At 45.4% G+C, this 20,251-nt stretch overlaps 1 protein-coding gene across 3 annotated transcripts in view; it reads left to right on the forward strand.

Moving 5' to 3' along the window:
* The window catches only part of CLUAP1 (clusterin associated protein 1), a 58,334-nt gene that overhangs the window by 18,446 nt on the left and 19,637 nt on the right, over positions 1–20,251 (forward strand). For all 3 annotated transcript variants that reach the window (XM_069029994.1, XM_069029995.1, XM_069029996.1), the window contains exons 7-9: positions 194–327; positions 1,700–1,841; positions 18,241–18,313. In XM_069029994.1, coding sequence (XP_068886095.1) covers positions 194–327; positions 1,700–1,841; positions 18,241–18,313 — 349 coding nt within the window. The remainder of the gene's footprint in view (positions 1–193; positions 328–1,699; positions 1,842–18,240; positions 18,314–20,251) is intronic.

The following is a 20,251-nucleotide window of genomic DNA, read 5'->3' on the forward strand; positions in this document are numbered from 1 at the left end:
TGTTGGCAAAAAAAAAAAAAATTTACATTTGTAAATGTCCAGTTAGTTCATTATCCTGGCCACAAAGAACTTTTGAATTTCCATTGCCACTTTGAGTAAACACAGATGAGTTCATCCAGAACAATGTTCAGCATCTGAAAGATAAATTTAATTATTCCAATGCCAGCCATGGTTCACCATCCTTCTGTTTCAGGAGGAAGTGCAAAAGACTAAAGACATGTTGAATAGTGTAGCCTTGGATGAAGCAAATTTTGAAGCCAAGATTGAAAAACGAAAACTGGAACTGGAAAGAAGCCAGAAGAGGCTGCAGACTCTCCAAAGTGTTCGGTAAAGATCATGAACTGATTATCTACTGCAGGAAAGAGTGTGAACAGAAGGGATGGGACTGCTGCAAACAGTCCCTTTGTTCCCAGAGGCTTCTGGTGTTAACCACCAATTAAAAAACTTCATTCTGCAGCCCTTGTTAGGATCAGATCCTCAGGGCAGTGGTACAGCCTGGCAGAAAATATGTAGAATCATGGAATCCCAGACTGGTTTGGGTGGGACAGGAACTTAAAGCTCATCCAGTTCCACCCCTGCCATGGGCAGGGACACCTTCCACTGTCCCAGGCTGCTCCAAGCCCCATCCAACCCAGCCCTGGACACTTCCAGGGATCCAGGGGCAGCCACAGCTGCTCTGGGCACCCTGTGCCAGGGCCTCACCACCCTCACAGAATTTCTTCCCAATAACCACTCTAAATCTCTCTTCTTTCAGTTTGAACCCATTGCTCTTTGTCCTATCACTGCAGTTCCTGATGATGAGTCCCTTTCCTTCCTTGTAAACCCCTTCAGATACTGGAGGTATCACAGTGTTCAGGTTCACAGTTTGGGTTGATTTCTGGCCCTTAATTAACCTGCAGGTTTATACAATCTGCAGTCTGACCTCATATTAAAAAAACAAAAGAGGAAGTATTAGACAAGGGAGTGGTGGAAGGAATGACCTGGATTTCCATCCACGTTTTGATCAGTCCCACTCTGTGGGAAGTGGATTGGGTGGGTGTGAAGCACTGAGCAGCAGCAGTGATTTTTTGGGTGCATCAGTCAGCTCTCTGGTGTAATGACATCATCACTTCATCACAGTCTAATTAAACCTGTAATGACTCAGCACACTTTTGTAGCAAGTAAGTCCCCAGCAAGGTAGATGATTTACCAGCCATGCTACACACTAACTTTGTGCAGTTGTGGAACAGCAGGATAATTATTTTCATATTGCCTTCTAAGGGGGCCAAAATGCTGCCTTTGTGCCTGTGTGAAAGGAAAAGGGAGTTGTACACAAAAACCTTCTCTTGGCTTTATGTCATTTCCAGGATTGTTTAGTGAGGGGCTTTGTCTTGAGCTTTTATTCTCTGAAGCAGTGTGAAACCTTAACAACAAGAGGTTTTTCAGGCTGGTTTAGCAGACATGGAAAGGCAGCTGCAAAACCAAAATTGCATTTCAGAATTCTCTATATACAGAGCAGCGTTTATAGACTCCTAGAATCACAGAATGGCTTGGGTTGGAAGGGACCTGAATGCTCATCTCATCCCTGCCATGGGACATCTCCCAATATCCCAGGTAGCTGCAAGCCCCATAAAACCTGGCCTTGAGCACTTCCAGGGATGGGGCAGTCACAGCTGCCCTGGGCAGATTTCACTGAGTAGTTTGTGCTTGCTCTCCCCAGCCCTGCTTTCATGGATGAGTATGAGAAGATTGAGGAGCAGCTGCAGAAGCAGTACAGTACTTACCTAGAAAAATTCCGAAATCTGACCTACATGGAGCAGCTCCTGGATGAGCATCGACGGGCAGAGCAGGAGATGTTCGAGGTAAGAAAGACAGTTTGGAAATACTCAGCAGGACTGTACAGCCTGCAGGTCTTGGCCTTCCAACAGAAAATGTTTAAATGCCTTTTTCCAAAGCAGCACATCAGGAGTTGGCTGAGTGACTGGCAGGTGAGGGACAGGCCAGTGACTGTGGCTGCTCCTGGCCAAGCACGAAAGCGCAGCTGCATTTTCTCAGTTAATTAAGTTAATGAGTGTAGTGATGCCTCTCACCAGTCTCTGCCCCCCCCTGCCCCCCCGACTCATTTTCAGCTGCTGGGTTTTGTTCATGAAGAATGTTTTCAGAATTTCTGATTTTCCTTTTGCTACCTACAATGCCTGTGCTTACTTTTATTATCTGCTGATGTATAAGGGTTTCTCAGCACAAGACTCTTCAGTCTCCTCAAAACATCAATGGAAACAGCAAAGAGCATCAATGAGGAGATCAGATGTGCTGGGATTTTCCCCTCACAGACTTCAGTTTTGTTTGGCAGAATTCTGCCTTCTCTTGGCTTGCTGAGTTTTATCAGTTCAGTGTGATTCTCCTCATGAATAATCTGCATCTATATCCTGTCTTGCTCCAGACTTTTCTTTGGGCAGTGCTTTCAGCCAGCCTCTCCTTCATCTTCCAGTAGCTTCTTGTTTTATTGTCATCCTTCTCAGTCATTACCCACTCTATCTTCTGTTCTTCATTGAAAACATGTTGGAGTGAACCATCTCCCCTGGGATCTTAATGCTGCTGGGTGTGCTACACCTGGAGTTACAGAATCACAGCATCCATGGGCTTGGGAAAGACCTCTGAGACCATCGAGTCCAACCTAGGACCCATCCCCACCTTGTCACCCAGCCCAGAGCACTGAGTGCCACATCCAGGCTTTCCTTGGACACCTCCAGGGATGGGGACTCTACCACTCCCTGGTCAGCCCCTTGCAGTGTTTAATCACCCTTTCCATGAGGAAATTCCATGATGTCCAACCTGACCCTCCCCAGCACAGCCTGAGGCCGTTCCCTTTTGTCCTGTCGCTGTTCCCTGGGAGCAGAGCCCGACCACCTCCTGGCTGCCCCTTCCTTTCAGGGAGTTGTGGAGAGTCAAAAGGTCCCTCCTGAGCCTCCTTCTCTCCAGGCTGAGCCCCTTTCCCAGTTCCCTCAGGAGTTCTCCAGACCCTTGTGGTGCTCCAGCCCCTTGCCCAACTCTGTTCCCTTCCCTGGACCCACTCCCCAGCTCCTCAATGTCCTTTCTGTTGTGAGGGGCCCAGACCTGGACACAGCACTTGAGCTGTGGCCTCACCAGAGCAGCCAATTAACCCACTGATAATCAATGCTTCTTCATTCCACCACCACCTTTTGGACACAGGGAAAGCCATGCTGTTGAGAAGTCTCAAATATTTTGCTGCATTATTTGCTTGAGGGATAAAATATCTTTTCAAAGCTAATGTGGGCACTTGGCAACTTGGTAATCCCTGTGAACCAGTTTCCCATCAGGCCCCCTTTTCACAAGCACTGTCTCTGTAGAAGTTTTTTCACCTTATATCTGAAGTCAGTTCTAGCTCTCTGTTCCAGTTCTTCACCATATCCTTGCCCCCCCCAAAAAAAAGTCTTCAAGTAAATCATAATCTTGAAGTGAAGCCTAAAATCTGATTTATTCCTTCTGTTCAAATGCCACTGAGGCTTCACAGCCAAAGGAGAAATGCTTTGACCAGAGCTACCCAAAACTGTTTATGAATTCATGTGCAGAACTTTGTTAATGAGTTGGTGCTCAGCTCTTCAGTGGATTTTTGTTAAAAGATAATAAGACAAAGAAAAAGCCTTTGTCACTCACAGCTGTGCCGTGCTTAGAATATGGAGAGCACACTTTATTTTTCTTTTTTTCTCCTTCTTTCTGTGAGACTCCTGGGACTCTACCCATATGGTTTCCTAGGATAAGCAGGGAACAATGCTTCAGCCTAGTGCAGAATTAAAGAGTATAAAAGCTGGTGACAAAAAGATGTGGTTTTGCTCTGCACATTTCTATCAGTTGTCCCTAAAAATACTTGAAACATATAAAGATGAGACTCTGACCATCTCTTTGTGGGCAGGAATACAGTGACTCAGGCAGCCACGAGTGCTTTGCTGCAGAAGCTGTTGCTCTGGTAGAAGAAGAGGAGTGTGTGTCTCTCTTCCAGCCAAATATTCAGGAATGCTGGAGTCCAAACTGTGATTTGAAGTCATCATGAGATGTCAGTCCTCCAAATCAAACTCCAGGATTTGGGGACTGAAAGAGGGTGAAGAATTTCATCTGGAGAGGAGAAGGCTCTGGGGAAACTTTAGAGCAGCATCCAGTGCCTGAAGGGGCTCCAGGAGAGCTGGAGAGGGACTTGGGACAAGGGATGGAGGGACAGGACACAGGGAATGGCTTCCCAGTGCCAGAGGGCAGGGATGGATGGGATATTGGGAAGGAATTCTAGGAGCAACCTGGTCTAGTGGAAGGTGTCTCTGCCCATGGCAGGGGGATGGAATGGGATGAGCTTTAAGTTCCCTTCCAACCCAAACCATTCCATGATTCTAAGCTGGATTCCAACTAAACCTAGAGACTTGCTGGTGCACTCCTGTTTCCAAACCAGTGAGGGGATGCACTGTTTAATCCATTTTGGATTAATCTCTGGCCAACCTGGAACACAAGGATATGTCTCTCACTTCTTTCAGTCTTGATCTGCTTTTCAGGTGGTGCTTCCACACTTTGGCTGCTTCATGGTGAGGCAAAACTGTGGGTTATTACATGCTTTAAAGAAAAAGAGAACAATTGGCTCCAAAACAATGTTTTGCATGTTGTCCTACAGTTTATAATCTTGTCATTTTCAGCATCAACAGAGGAAAAAATAACAAGGATAATTACATTTAATCCATTTTAAAACACACTCTCTCCAGCTGTCTGAAACACTGAAAATTATGTTGATTTTTTCCCCAACCCTGATTTGTCTTTTGTTCCACCAAACAAATCTTAATTAACTTCTGCAGTAGCAGCATGAGGCAATTCTTTTATCATTGCTGTGTATTTGCTAAATAGCTTGCCAGCAAAAAGCATCAGCAGTGTAATTAGATTAATCCAGCACTCCCTGAGCTGTTCTGAGCACTGATTCCTGGGCCCCTCTCCTTGACTTAGTCCATGTTTTGAGGAGTTTTGGCTCTGATTGAGAGCCTGTTGCTGAATAATGAACCTAATCTGTGCTGCAGTTGGACTCAAGAGTGGTTGGGTATCCCCAGCCACCAACCTGGACCAGAGTGCAGTTCCTAATTAGCAAAGTGATTTAAATACTTTAATTAAGTGCCACTGAGCAGTTGAGGCACTTCAGCCCCTCCAGAGCTGGTGGTTGTGTAAATTTTTAAGGTGGTTTTTTCCATGCTCTGGGTGTCCAGCCCCATGTGGCTCCTGGTGTTGTCCTGAGCCTCCTGATCCTTTGCCTGCCCATGTCAGTCCCATGGAGCAGTGGCTGGAATGTGATCAGTGGGAGTCTCCTGCCAGGCACTGGGCTGAGAAACCTGTGTTAAAAGAACTGAAGGGCTTGTGTTGAGTCTGAACCCAAGAGTTAATTGGTGGTGAAGGAGCTCCTGCTGAGCACCTGCCCATCTGATGTGGGAGCCCTTTGAAATAGATGAAAAATACAAAATGATTATCCATTATCACCTGGAGAAGGCAGAAGTCCATGCATGACTCGTCTTTAGAGTGAGTTTCTCACACTTCTTGACAAACTGTCATGCACTGCTTGCTCATGGATGTGAGGAATTTAAACAAGGGCCTTTTGTCTTTGCAGTTTCCTTCGCCTTCTTTACCTCTTTTATTCTCCTTCTGTTCCTTTGTGCTGTTCATGGAATTAATCCATCTTCCTACAGTTCTGTGCCAAGGCAGGGATTTATGAGCCATGTCTCCTCAAAGATTTGGCCTTATCTTTCTGCTTTTTAAAAAGATTCAGCAGACTTAATTCATTTTTACCCTGCTTTTAAGATGGAATCGTTTCGGATGTTTACACACAGAAACTATTAGAACTTTGGCTGTTCTAAAAAACCCAATCTTCAGGGTTTTTTTAGATTTGGGGGTTGAAATTCTCTCTGGATTATAAATGAATGCCTCTCTTTTAAAGGACAACACAGACTAATACAGTTCAAAAAGGTGGTTTTGGAATTAGCTTATGTAATGCCAGCATAACTTGGCAATATCCTTCAGCATTTTCCTTTTCCCTGGAGAGAATGTGCTTATTCTTTCTTGTGCTTCTCAGAGGACACCCCAGAAGTACTTTCCTCTTCAGCTGCTTTCTCCTAAGGTATTTTCAGACTGTTTTTATGCTGTTAGTGTTTCATCTCAGCTGAGGAATGCCATGAAGTGGTGGACACAGGGATGAGGATGTTCTGAGTCATTATCTTTGGTTTGGGATTGCTTAAACTACTTTTCTTTTCATCATTATGGGGTTTCCATGGGCATGTAGTGATAGAACAATGGGGAATGGCTTTAAACCGAAAGAGGAGAGGTTTAGATGGGATATTGAGAAGAAATCCTTCCCTGGCAGGGTGGGGAGGCCCTGGCACAGGGTGCCCAGAGCAGCTGTGGCTGCCCCTGGATCCCTGGCAGTGTCCAAGGCCAGGCTGGACAGGGCTTGGAGCAGCCTGGGACAGTGGAAGGTGTCCCTGCCCATGGCAGGGGTGGAACTGGATGAGCTTTAAGGTCCCTTCTAAGCCAAACCATTCCATGATTGATTCTATGGACTATCAGTCCTTCATGGTTAATCATGGAATTCCAAATAAACAGACTGTGTTGTGACTTATCCTTTGCAACCCACCCTCCCCAAATAAAATCCCCTCTTCATTAAACTCTTTTTTATCAGTGCTTCTGAATATGCACATAATAATAAATAGGGATATCTGAGTTCTGCTCCACTCTGAGGTACCCCTTGGTTCTGCTGCTTTTTGCACTGAACTGTCCCTCTTAAGTACTGAATTCAACATTCCCACTGTGACAGCTGTTTGCTGCCGTAGCCAGCACAAGGTTAACATGAAAAGCAGTTGGTTACAGTCTCTAATCTTCTAAGTAATGTGCATTTGAATTATGACTGCTTTAAACATTTTACAGGTGCCAGGAGAGCCCTCCTGGTCCAGCATTGCTGAACTGTGTGGAATATCAGATGTAAAAGTAAGCACGGGCTGCTGCATTGTTGATTGCTTCTATTTTGGCTTTCAGTCCAGTGTACAAGTGTGACACTATTGGTGCACTGAGACACAGAAATCAATGGAGAAATGTGGAGAAACTTAGGGCAGGGGGAAGGGAATGCACAGGGAGAGAGTAGGGGCAGTGGAGTGTAGGAGAAAAGGACAAAAGAAATTATTGGCTGTGAAATGATGATCACAGAAAGGAGAAGCTGGAGATAGAGAGAAGGTGGGAGGGCATGTGGAGGGTGCATTAGGGAAGATGGAAATGTTCTGTGTGCATTCATTCCACTGATATAAAATTCTGCAGTCCCCTGCCAAGAGCATGGCAACTGCCCTGAGGCAGACATGCCCACCTGCTCCTGGAGCTCTGGTGATACTGCCTCTCCTTAAAGCTGTAGGAGAACTTCTTGGGAAATGAACACAGTTGAGATCAGTTCAATTGATCTCAGTCAGATCAACTCAGTGCTCAAAGATCCGTGTTTTCATAGGGATTCTCTGGATATCTGATGTGCCAGGGGGCTGACAAACTTGCTTTAGGATCCCAGATTTGGGGTCATTTGACTCACAGCTTCAGGTTCTTCATGTCTGTCAGACTCTAGAGCTCATTTTATCACAGAGCTAGAGGTCAAACAAGAAATTATTGAATCCCAAATCACTTACAGGCTTTTCTGAGCAATGGAAAGATTCACATTCTGCCTCCAACAGCCCCTGAAGAGGTAAAGAGGTTCCTTGTGCCTCAGGGCTTGATGCTGTGGTTGGATATGAACCCCCTGTAAAGGTTGCTCAGTCTGGTTCTTTCTTGCTGCTGTTACAAATCTGTGCTAATTCTTTTATAAATTAAATACTCTGCACTTGGGGAAGGAGCACAGGGAGGATCTGCTGAGTTTTGCAGCCAGGGTGAGTTTCTCTGTCATGACAGCAGTTGTTTCTGTGAAGTGTGAGATGTAGTGACTCTCACTGACAGCATGGCTTGGAAATCCATGGCTGACTGTCAGAAAGAGAAATCAGAACTGTCTGATCTCTAATAAATTTGGTTCTTAACTTGTCTCACTGAATTTCTTGTGCAGTGACTCCAGTGGAGAAGAAGCATTGCACAAGAACGGTCCCTAGTGCATTCCAAAGTGCTGCCTTGTAGGTTTTACACCTTCTCTTTATCCAGCTTCATTTGGGAGGAAGATGAGTAAATGGAAGGTTCATATTATGGTCTTCCTGTCTTCCCTGCATTATCCTTTTGAATATTCACAAAGCTTTAGATGTCTGAATTATGTAACAAAAATCACTTGAAATTCACTCAGAATAGGAAACAGATTACTTGAAACAAAAGCTGATCAAGAAGATCAATTTCTCTTTTTCCCCAGAGATCAACATTTAAATCATTGAGAAACATTTAAATAGGTGATTGTTTGAAAGAAAAAGCTAAAACAACTTAATTTGGGACTGATGTTTGGTGCTTTGCAAATGATGTAAGTAGATAGTGTTAAAATGATGTATAGGAAATTGAGGGGGTTTATGCTCTGCTGCAGGTACTTAGTGGAGAAAAGGAGCTGTGAGTGTGGCATTTTGATTTGCATAAACATGCATAATCTCATCAGGTGCAAAACAGTAGGGTCTGAGTCTTTAAACAGGAAAATAATTCTCAGTTTTCTGGCTGCATGAAAGCAATTCCTAGTTGAGTTCTGTGAGATGTGAAAGTGGGACACTGTGCACACGTGGCCCTCTGGGATGAATGTCCTGGCAGAGGCCTTGGCATGGGCTGGCAGGGGGAGTCACTGCCCTGTGCAGCCCCTGCCTTCTCCTCCCAGAGCTCCAGGACTCTTTAGAGCTCCAGGATCCTTTGGAGAGGATTCTGATGTTGGGTAACCCGAGGGCCCAACTCTGCATTTCAGCAGCTTTGCAGCAGGGTCAAACAGCAGGAGCAAGGAAAGGTAAGAAATCCCAGGACAAACTGCACTCCTTTCTGCCTCGGGACTGGGGTCATATTTATTTTGCTGGAAATCCAGTTCCATTCCCATTTGAACTTACCTTGAGTGTGATGTAGTTCCAGAATCAATGGAAACCTCCATTGTAGGCCACTACATGGTGAGACTCTCCTGGTTTTTAAATTTGCTGACCTGGAGAGCTGTGACTCTGAGTCTCCTACTCAGGCTTTGTCCCATCTGTGAGAGGACTGAGGAGGAGCCTGCCCTGCTCAGAGCCTGGCCTGTTAAGCAGGCACTCCCCTTGGCAATGCCACATTCCCTGGAAATACCTGCTGGTGGCCACCTTCTACTGGGAAACTTCAGAGAGTGCATCCTGCATCTCAGCTCCTGCTCAGCCACAAGGGTGTTTAAACCAACAGCTCCACTTTCTTAATCCATAGAGTAAACTGCAGTGAAGCTATCCTGTGTCCCTGCCATTTTGTGGAGAAGAACAGAGCTATGGAAACCAGAGAAGCAGGATATGTAAGGTGAAACCTGCTGGTCTTGTCCATTGCTGGTTGCCCAGAAATGATTTAGCTGCTCTTTTGTGTTAAAGAATCGGAGCCTGATGCATGAACAATCCTAGAAGCAGTGCTTGTCATGGCCCTGCTAAAGAGGTTTGTCTGCATCATTACTCATCTGCACTTCCTTCTTCTCCACCCCACCACAAGGAGATGTTTGAAAATAATTTTATTCCAGTCATCTAAGGAGTAGGTAGAGCATTGTTCTGGGGAGCAGGAAGTAGGAGTGCAAATGTTTTCAAGCTGGAGAAATGGTAAAAACCAGCTTTGTGATTCCTGAGCTTGGGCTCTGACAAGAGTTAGAGAGAGGCTTGATGGTGCTGCCACTGAATTTGGGTGGGAGATCAGGAATAAACTGAAGTGTGTGTCAGCCCCCTGGTGAAGAGGCTCTTGCTGGCAGAAATAGGGGCTGTATTGAGCTAATTGATCTCATGATAGAAGGCAGCAGAATCCATTATCAGTTCCTGGAACCCTCAAGTTCACCAAGAACAGCTGCCCTTTAATACAGTAAACACTCTCCTTGAAAAGTGTGAATAATCCCGACCCCTTTGGAACACCTGAGCTTTGTGACACAGGCAGAGGATAATTCAGGTTTTGGAGTTTGGCAGGGATGAGGCAGTGGCTGCTCTGTGCTGGTGAAGAAGACACTGCTGTGATTCCCAACTTCCAATCAGTGTTAATTTGGATGATGATTTCTTCAGGCACTGCAAAGTGACCCCAGGTTTACATTGCAGAATTGTACATTAAATCAAACAAATTACACATCCAAACAGGATCACTTGTAAGCTTGCTACAATAAAAATGTAATCCATGAAGGGAATGTTTGATGAGCTGGTATTGAGTCATTAGAATTCATCCCTTCCACAAAAGCAAATAGGAAAAATGGAGAGTTGTCATTATGGGAAATTTGGATTGTATGTAATGCTGAATACAGAACACATCAGATCCAGAGGATAAAGTCCTGAATTTGTCTGTGTTATTGCTGACCTGGTGCTTCTTGTATGAAAGCATTTTGACTGGAAAATTCTGAGCAGAAAATATCTTGATTTCTTTTTAAACTTCTTTCCTTAGTTCTGTTTAGATTTCTCTCAGTGCTGGCAGATGATTTAAAGGCCTGTGTCCTGCAGTGCTCTTGTGCAGCCTCTGCCAGTGCCTTCCCAATCCTTCTGTATCTGCACAGTCCTCCTGAGCTGTGCCCTGCCGTGGACAGTCACACAACTCCTCAGCAGGAGCTCAGTGCTGTTTCCTTGGATGTTCTGCTCCCTTGGCTCTGACCTGTGGTTCCTGGATGGGTCCAGGAGTATTTCCTACACCACAGAATGGTTTGGGTTGGGAGGGACCTCATAGAGGGCCATGGGCAAGGGCACCTTCCACCAGCCCAGGGTGCTCCAAGCCCCTCCAATCTGGCCTTGAAACCAGCACAGCAGTGCAGAGAAGTATTCGAGGTGGAAGGTTTTGAGTTGGGCTTTGTTTGTTGTATTTTGGGGTTTTTTTAAATAGAAAACCAGTCAACTAAATAAATCACTTTTAAACCTGCTCTCTTGGTCACTGGTTGACAGATTCATTCAATTCCAAGCAAGGTCAGATGTGGCATCAGATTTTATCCAGTGCAGTCCTCAAAGCCTCCAAGGACAGACACTGTGCAGCCTCTTTGGGCCAGCTGTGCACTGTTTGATCATTCCAGTAGAAAACATGTAATGTGCACAGTAAAAACTGCAGTAACCTGTGCAGAAAGGTTTTCTACTGTATCAAAAGTCACTCCAGAATCGTGCCAAGGGGAGGATTACTCATTTACTGTGTGAAGATACAAGGGGAGAGCTTAGAGGGAGGCAAAGAGAGTTCACACAGAGCATGAGCAGGGCACCCAGGTCAGGAAACACATTCCACAGGGTGGGAACAATTACCAGGCTGCCATTCCTCACCCTGCACAATCTGCTCCTTGTGTTGAGTTCCCAAGGGAAGGTGTTGATGTGTGGGTGAGACCTTCCAGCTCAGCCTGTTCATTCCAGAGGAGCTGCCCTGCCTCAGGTCTCAGGATCTGCCTCTCAGGTTCTAGAGTGTGCTGTTCCCTTCCAGCTCCAGTTCATCTGTGGGTGCTGCAGTGCTGGGGCTGGATGAAGTCAGGACTTGCTAAGCAGTGACAGGAGCTTTAGGAAGAAGTGTGTGAGAAGTGTTAAACCAATCTGATTTTAAAACAGGGACTGTGGGTTGGTTTTGAATGCACTTCACTGTCTGGCTCTGTGTAGCCTGAGCTGGTGTCATTGAGAGCTGCATTGGTGTATCCCCAGCCAAAAAGTCCATCTTTTTCTGTCTCTGCTACTCATGTGACCCCATGTGAAAGCTCTGCTGGACACCTTTCCCACATATCCCTGATGGAAGTTTTCCTTCCTAAAGACATTCCCCCAAAACAAAGATATCATAGCTGGCAATAGGACAAAGGGAAATGGCCTCAAGTTGTGCCAGGGGAGGTTCAGGTTGGATATCAGGGAAAATCTCTTCCCAGAAAGGCATTGGGACAGGCAGTGGTGGGGTCACCATCCTTGGAAGCATTCAAAAAACAAGTGGATGTGGCACTTGGGGACATGGTTAAGTTGACACGGTTGGACTTGACCTCAGAAGTCTTTTCTGATTGATGATTCTGTGATTCTATGAAAACCCATGCTAGGTTTTTTTGCTCTGATTGCTTTCCTTGATGAAACATTGCCCTCACATTAGAAAGCATTTGTGCTTTCCCCCTAATTTTCTTGATAGCATGAAAGACACTCTGTTAATTAACATGCTTGTCCTTGAAAAAAGAAACCTTTTAAGGAACTTCTGGGGTGTTTTTGTGGCTTCTCTTGATGAAAGTGCCCTTCAGTAGTGATCTAACAGGTCTAATTGATTATTTTGATAAATGTGAGCTCTGGAGCTGGTGTGCCAGAATTTATTAGGAGATACCATATTTCTGTAATCCCTGTGGGATCACAGCCATGCACACTGATTCCTCCTGTTCTGTTTCCTACAATGGATGTACTTGTGTTCAGGCACATGAGATGGGATCCCACTTGTTTTGCCTTCACAAGGAACATTCCAGAGCCTGTTCACAGTGACCTGTTTCTTGTCAGGATCATCATCATCATCATCATTCCCTGCCAGACCTCGTTCAAAGCCCTGCTCGTAGCTGAGCCAGCCTGATGATAAAGGTTCTTCAGCCCCACTGTTTCAGGTGGATCTTGTGTCTCTCCCACCATTCCTCAACAGAATAAAAAGGAACAAACCCTGTAGCATTACAGTCAGGTCTAGTCAGACATAACTACAGATGTTCCCATTCAGAACATGGATTTTGGGTGAGGTATTTAACAGTAGTTCAGCATCCAGGAAACATCATCACTGCTCTTAAAGAACAGCTCCAGGTGGGTTGGTACCTCATGAACTTTAGTCCCTTTCCCGTTGTCCTTGGCAGATTTCCTGTCATTGAGGGTTGTAACATTCTCATCAGGCACCTCCTGGTTTCTCCTCATCCTTTATCTCCCTCCTGCTGAATGAGTGGCCACTCTCTCACCAAAACCAGCTGCCTCAGTGTAGCAGGAGCTGATCCCAGGTGCTTTGTTCTGTGACAAAGGAGGGAGCAGCTGCCCAGATGAAGTCAAGCTGAGCTGAGCCCTTCACTCCAGCAGCAAATTGGTTTCCTCCAAGGGTACTCCAGAGCAGTGGGAGCACTGCAAATCACTCCTGAGAAAAACAGAAGGAAATATTGTTTTCCCTTGCTAAAATGAAATCATTAGACATAGAGAGATTTCTGGGGTTGGGAGTGTGTCTGAGAACAAAAGGAATAGCTTAAGCAAAAACTGAAATGCTCGATCCAAATGCAAGTCAGTGAGCTCCAGTTGTTGTCCTGTGCTTTTGTACTTATTCCCTTCCTATTTCACCCACTTCTTTCCCTTTCCTTTCTGCTTAGTGGTAATTGTGTCTGCCAGCTGGCTGCAGGGCACAAATTCTTTGTATTCAAGATCCTGCTGGTGTTTTTAAAAAAAACTTAGAGGTTAGCTAAAAAAAAACCCTCCAAAACCCAACAAAAAGCTGAGCTGTTTTAAAGGATCAAATACTGCATCATTCTTACTGTTCCTGGTTTTGAGCTGTCAGACTTGCTGCTTTGCAATCTGCAGGGGCAGAGTTGTTTTCAGTCTCATGATTTCTCATGAATTCCAGCTTGATGTTATGGTTTAAACCAAAACTTGGGAACATCAGGTACATCGTAAAGGACTGGGATGAAGGACTGGCAGTCCAGTCAGTCATGTGGCTTAGCTAAATCCTGGATCACTGGCCTTAAGGCAAACACTGAGTCAGTGGCAGGGCAGGCTGTGCTGGGGGTTGTTCTCCACTGCCTCTGTTTAAAAACAAAACAGCCCCAAGCACCCCTCCCACCCCAGAGCCTGCACACTGGAACTCAGCATTGCTGTTTTACTTGTGCAGAGAGCAGGACATGAGAGCATATTAAAACATTCTGACACATTTGATTGCAAAGACTTTCCGAGGTATCAGATGGAAAATCATCTGCTTTGCCAGTTAAAGACGACTGAGATGCAGAATATCTGTACTGTCTCATTCAAACTCCAATCTACAAAATCCAGACATTTTACTTGAGTGGAGTGTGCTGGACAGGTAACATTTCTGTAACAACAGCAAATGGGCATGAAAAAAGCCCAGTTGATTGTAAACACAGGTGAAAGTTACTTGAATGAGAAGCCTTTGTGTGTCACTGGCCAAGGGCCTGCATGGAGAGCTGGGACATCACTGGTGACTAAGGACACCTGAGCACTTGTGCTGAGAGCCCAGGACAGGTCACCAGCAAGGAGAAGTCATCCTGACCTGCTGTCAGGAAACTTTTGCACCCTTTGGACATGCAGGTCCCTCTTTTGGAGATCTTTAGGACCCAACAAGCTCCAGCCCTGAGCACTGTGATCTGATCCCATTGCTGGTCCTGCTTGGAGCAGGAGGTTGGACTGGGACTTTGCAAGGTCCCTTGGAGCCAGGGTTATTCAGGGGATCTCAGTATCAGCAGGAAAGCCCTGCCTTGCTGCCTATTTCCCTCAGCTGTTTGCAAAAATTACTCCTTTGGGCAGATTTACACCCAGGAGAGGCTGCATAATGTATGAGGCAGAGGAGGAGAATTTCCATCTGTCTGCCCCTAAGGCAGGATTTTGAGCCTCAGCAATCCCTGGTACCCTGAAAGTCCTGGGAGTCCCTCTGAAGGGGCAGGTTGGTTGGGATTTTGTGTTAATTGGTATTTAAATTGTGTTGATTTGACACCATGATTCCTCAGTGGGAGCTGCCACTTTATGTGAGTAAAATTCACTTGTAGAGGAAGATCCAGAGAGTGCCTGCTGCTGTTTTTACTGGAGAGACTCAGCAGGGGATTAAATAGTGGCTCCTACCCATCCAGCATCCCAAGGCAGTCAGGCTGTTCCCTGAGGGAGCTGCACGAGCACAGGGCACATCACATCTCTGCTTTCATGGAGCTGTCACCCTGCCACACTGCAAGGGAAATGTGACACTTGAGCAGCCCCTGGGCCCTGGTACAACACTGAGTGTTGAAGGAGCCCCTGCAGCATTCCAGTCCATCACCCCCAGCTCTTGTGCCCTGTCACAGCTCAGGAGTCACAGATCACACTCAGGTGCCCAGCCTCAAACAGAAAACCATCTCTGATGGGCACAGGCTGGGCTTTGCTGAGCTGCCACAAACCACATCTGCTAAGGTGCTGCCATGTGGGGGAAGTGGTGTCAGCATGAAAGGTGGAAGCTGCTCAGGCCAAAAAAATGCAGCTTTGAGGATTGCAGTCATTCAAAACCTTAAAAAAATTAAGTGATAAATTCTGTTTACTTTCTAGATGTGTGATTTGTCGTACCTTCTGCCCCCTCTTTGAAGATGTCACTTGTTAAGGACAGAAACCAGCAGTTCATTGATTTGACTGGTTTGGAGCTGCCCTTTGAAAACATTTTCTGTTGCTGCAGTTTTTGATGAGTTTTTCAGGATGTGGCAGTGATGGAGCCATAGGCTGCTGCTGGAAGGGAGGATGCACAGGCTCAGCAGGTCCCCTGGGCTGACAGTGGCATTCAACTAGCCATGCATCAAGTTATTCAGGCACCTAAACCAGCAGAAAAACAACATTTTTCCTGCCAGTTAAGTGTCTTGGCTGGCTTGCAATGACATCAGCTGAGCTGCTGGCAGCAGCACAGGTGAAAGGCTGGAGGAAAGGGGGAGAAGTGGTTCATCTGTGTGGGTAAACATTCTTTTAGCCTTCATTTCTCTTGTCATTTAAGTTCATGAACCCCATCTTAGCCCTGCTGTTTTCCCCACAGATGCAGCACCTCATCCTCCAGTCAGGACCTTGGGTAGGCACATGCTGAGCTGCAGTGGAGAATTTGCCTGGCTTAATTTTGTTTTGATGGATTCGTTTGCAGCAGGTTCCTTTTGTGTCGCTGCACAAGTGCTTTTCTCAGTGCTGGAGAGTGGGAGAAGGGAAGGAGCAGGGAAGCAGGGTAAGGGAGCTGCTCATTTGTCTAAATTGGAATTGCCAGCTTCAGCTGTCATGGTGTGTGTCTGGAATTACAGTGCCAGGCAATGATTATGTCTATGCTGATTATTTCACTGCTCTTTGAACATTCTAAATGTGCTTCCTGGGCTTATGAATTTGTCCTTGTGACATTTGGGAAATGTCTTTTTCTTGTATCCTGTTTTGGCCTTTCTTTGCCATAGGCACTGTGTGGGCTGCACCAGCCAGTGGGGTTGGGATTCATGGGGGATTGACCCCTCACATATCCATTTGTCCCAGGGACAGAGCAGTGGGGAGGCTGCACTGGGAAGGTGTGCAGGGGCTTATTGAAATCACTGACCATATTTAACCCTTAGGACTGGCTGGGAGGAAAAGATAAAAATGATAGCAATTGTGAGGCTCAGTGAGGAAATATTGGGACTCACTGATACAGAGGGAAGCCTTGGATGGCCTTGGAATGACCAAAGGGAGACACTGTTAGCTAGAGACCTCTGAAAATTTTGCCTCAGGTCCACATATATTTCAATTTTCATCATCTTTGAAAAGGCTTTGCTGGCACTGAGGGGGTGGAGCACGTTACTTGTGAAGAAGGAATTCATAAGGAAGGGCAGTTTCCTCCATAGAGTATTTCAAATGTTCTGAATCTACACGAAACAAGTTAAAAACCATGCTTGTGCCTATTCCTCCCTTGTTTTTGCAGAAATCAGCTCCTCCCTGCAGAATACACCCATCAGTTTGGAGATTTCAGTAGTTCTGGTGATGCAAGTTGCTGCTGGAGGGTCTCATTCCATAGGATTTGGCATCCTGACCTTTCTGCTTTATCCCCCTGGACACTGTCACACCTGCTTCAGTTTTGCAGGGTTATTCCTTTGGTCCCAAGGATCTATTAGCAATATTCCTGGTATCCATGGAGCCCCTGTCTCTGTTAGCACTGAGAGTTTGTAGAGCAGACAGTTTTTTGTGGTTGTCCAAAGCAGATTTTTGGATCAGGGTTTATCCCCTTGAGAGAGGCACTGAGCTGGGTTTCTCACCAGGTACAGGTGACACGTCACTTCCACTTGGAAACATCTTCCCTGCGAGCTTTTCCAGCATGAATTTCAATTCCCAGGACAGGTATTTATGCTGAGTTGTGTTGGATCATTCCAGTCTGTCCCCAGGCCTCTGTTTCCAGCAACTTCCTCATGTGCTGGGTGGTCCTTGGAGGTTTCTTTCTCAGCTTCCATACTTACAGAAACACATTTTCACATGGAAGTGTGAAAAGGTTGGGCTCCATTCAACCACTTTCAGATGCTCTTTTTACTTTCTTCCCTCTGTCCCATGAATATTCCAGCTGAGTCCACGTTTCCTTCCCACAAGTGCACTGTAAGTATGGAGGTCTGATCACATCAGAGCAACTGGTGGTTTTAATTATAATCATATTTTGCATAGAGAAATCAAAGGCTCAGAAAAATCTTACTTCAATCCACAATTAATTAACTCTCCTCTACCTGACTGGAATGGAAGAGACTAAAATTAGCAAAATTTGTGGCTAAATCTTCTATCAGCTGTTGCCACCTGTTCCTGTTGTGGGTTCTGTCTGTGCCTGATTCTGTGCATTCATATCTTACCTACTCCATCAGGTTCAGTTTGCTATTCACCATTAGCATTACCTAAATTAAAGCTAAATGTCATTTAAAATGGACTAGAAAGGTCCCATTCTGTGGTTTTTTAGTGTCATTGACCTTCATTTGGTTGGTTCTCCTCTGCACTACAGTGTGGTGTCATAAATACATGGCTGTACTTTTCCAGCCTATTGATAGGGTTGTTTGCTCCAGATTTGTTTGCATGCTTGGAAAGGTGTGGTTTCTTTCTGGTTTGGGTGTGTGTTTGGAAGTGCAGTCATTTCACAAACCAGTTCTGGTGTTTAATGGACTGTTAGCTGAAAACAACTACCAAAGCCTGCTTTTCAAAGCACCAGCAGTCATGTTCTATGGGATGAAGACACATAAACTCATTTTCCATGGGATAAGTGATGTTTCACCCAGTGGGGATGCAAGGTTGATTCTCAGTGCACTGGTTGACCTGGCCTTTATATCCTAACCCTCCCACTCAAAGTGAGCAGGAGCTTCATGTTTCAAATCAGACCTATTTTTCCATAAAATATTTCCAATGCTGACATTTTCTAGTCCCATTCTACCTGTGGCAGCTTTCCTAAGGCAATTCTTTTCTCCTCTTGCAGGAAACAGCCAACATGTTACGTCTCATTCAGAACAGGCTGAAGGAGGAGGAGCAGCACCTGCTAAAGAGTGGAAGTAAGTGGGATTCCTTCAGCTCTTGTAGTAACAGAGGAGTTGCTAAGTACTGGCTACTCCATGTGTAAGTGTCCACTTCCAAGGGGATGTGGGGTGATGACAGAGTCAGTAGGCAGGGTTAGAAAAAGTGGAATCATGACAACTTTAGAAAGGACAGCAGTGAGCCTAGGGAACAAAACCTCTGGGAATGTTCTTCTGCTTTGCCAGTTTTACCTGCAGAGCTGAGGAATGACCACAGTCAGCCACTGAGCACTGGGCAATCCCAGGGAGCAGATTTAGGCTTCGTTTTACTGTTCCCACCCCTCCCTGGGCTGGCTGGGGACACAGACTTGTCCCAGCACTGTGGGATTGCTGGTTTGGGAGCAGACTTGGACAGAGGATTCTCTCAGCCAAAAGCTTTGTGGGGGTGAGTAGTGCTGCTGGTTTGTGCCTCATCACACACATGCTGGAGTGTCCTGCACAACCAGAGTGTCCTTTCTGTCCCCAGTTTCTGTCCCCAGTTTCTGTCCTCAGCACTTGCCTGCCACAGTGCATGGCACAGAGTTTGGTTCTGTGTTCAGAATGATTCTCCATGACACAGATCAGAACTTCCTCAGATGAAAACTCACAGCTTAAAATCTTCTCTAAGATCATCAATCTTCTCCACAGAATCTACATTTGCCTCCCTGCATTTGTTTGATTTTAGTGTACCTGCAAAATGGGAATGCAATTAAAATTTGGGGGTTTTTTTTCTCTTTTTTTTTCCTAACCTTCTTCTTAATTAATTAGGCTCACAAGGGAATTAATGACCTCTTGAGACTCTGTAGAAAGCTCACAAACCAGAAAGCTCACAAACCAGATCTTTTTGAGCCAAACAGCAGCCAGAACTTCATAATGAACTACCCCAGTGAATTTAATATTGCAATCTGTGCATTTTTATTTGACACTGGGAGAAACTAGAAGGAAAATTAACTCTTAAGATCAGAGGCAGAATTCATGGAAGCTGAAATTGAGTAAAGACATAAAAGTTGCAGTTCACAGTTTGTTTGGTGTCCGAGATTTTCAGAGAAAACTCATGAAGGAGGAAATTCACTGATTTCTGCCCATCTTTGATCTTGTATCAGTGAGGTACACAGTGAAGAAGTTTCAGATGAAATACAGGATTTGTAATATAAATTATAAGCATGTGGAATTATTTCAAGGATTTATTTGAGTGAAAAAGTCCAAGTCCTTCTCTCTGACAGTTTTAGGGGTAAAAAGGTTCAAGAGGAGGTGGACATCAGCCATCAGTAATTGGCAGTGTGAGGTATAATGGGAAAATTTGCTGCCCTGCTTTGTCCTTGTCTATGGATTTTCACTTGGAAAACTGTTCTGTCATTTTGCATCTCTGAAATAAAAGGAACTTTGCCTTTCAGTGACTGATTTCACTGCCACCTAAGAATGTGATTATTACTTTTAATGACCTCAAATATTACCATAATACATCTTAATTCAAGTACCTAATTGTCATAATTAGTATTTATTCTAGTGAGAAGAGCACCAGGATCCATTTGCCAGAGCTGGCTCATTTACTGACATGTCCCATCTCTCTCAGCTCCACCCTGCCTTTGTCTGTGAAAGTCTGCAGGGGTGGAACCGAGACAGGAAATTTGGTTCTCCAAGACTGTGTTCCAGCCAGGAGCACAGGTTAATTTAATTAACACAGTCTGCTCACACTTAACAACCTGGGCTCTCCCCTTAGACCACACCCCCCTGTCCTCCTCTCCTTTTTAATTAAATACTGCCCTTTAAACAATTCAAACCGAAGAGATTTGCATTGGTGAGAGAATGCAGAAGTTGGTGTCTTACATGGCACAGTTCACAGAGCAGTTGTGTTAATCCCAGGATCCTCATCCCAGGAAAAAGGCACGTTTAGCACAAGAGGGAACAAAGAGCGAGCAGCAGAACGGGCTCAGCATC

This window comes from Aphelocoma coerulescens, chromosome 14 (assembly GCF_041296385.1).
Source record: "Aphelocoma coerulescens isolate FSJ_1873_10779 chromosome 14, UR_Acoe_1.0, whole genome shotgun sequence".
NCBI lineage: Eukaryota > Metazoa > Chordata > Aves > Passeriformes > Corvidae > Aphelocoma > Aphelocoma coerulescens.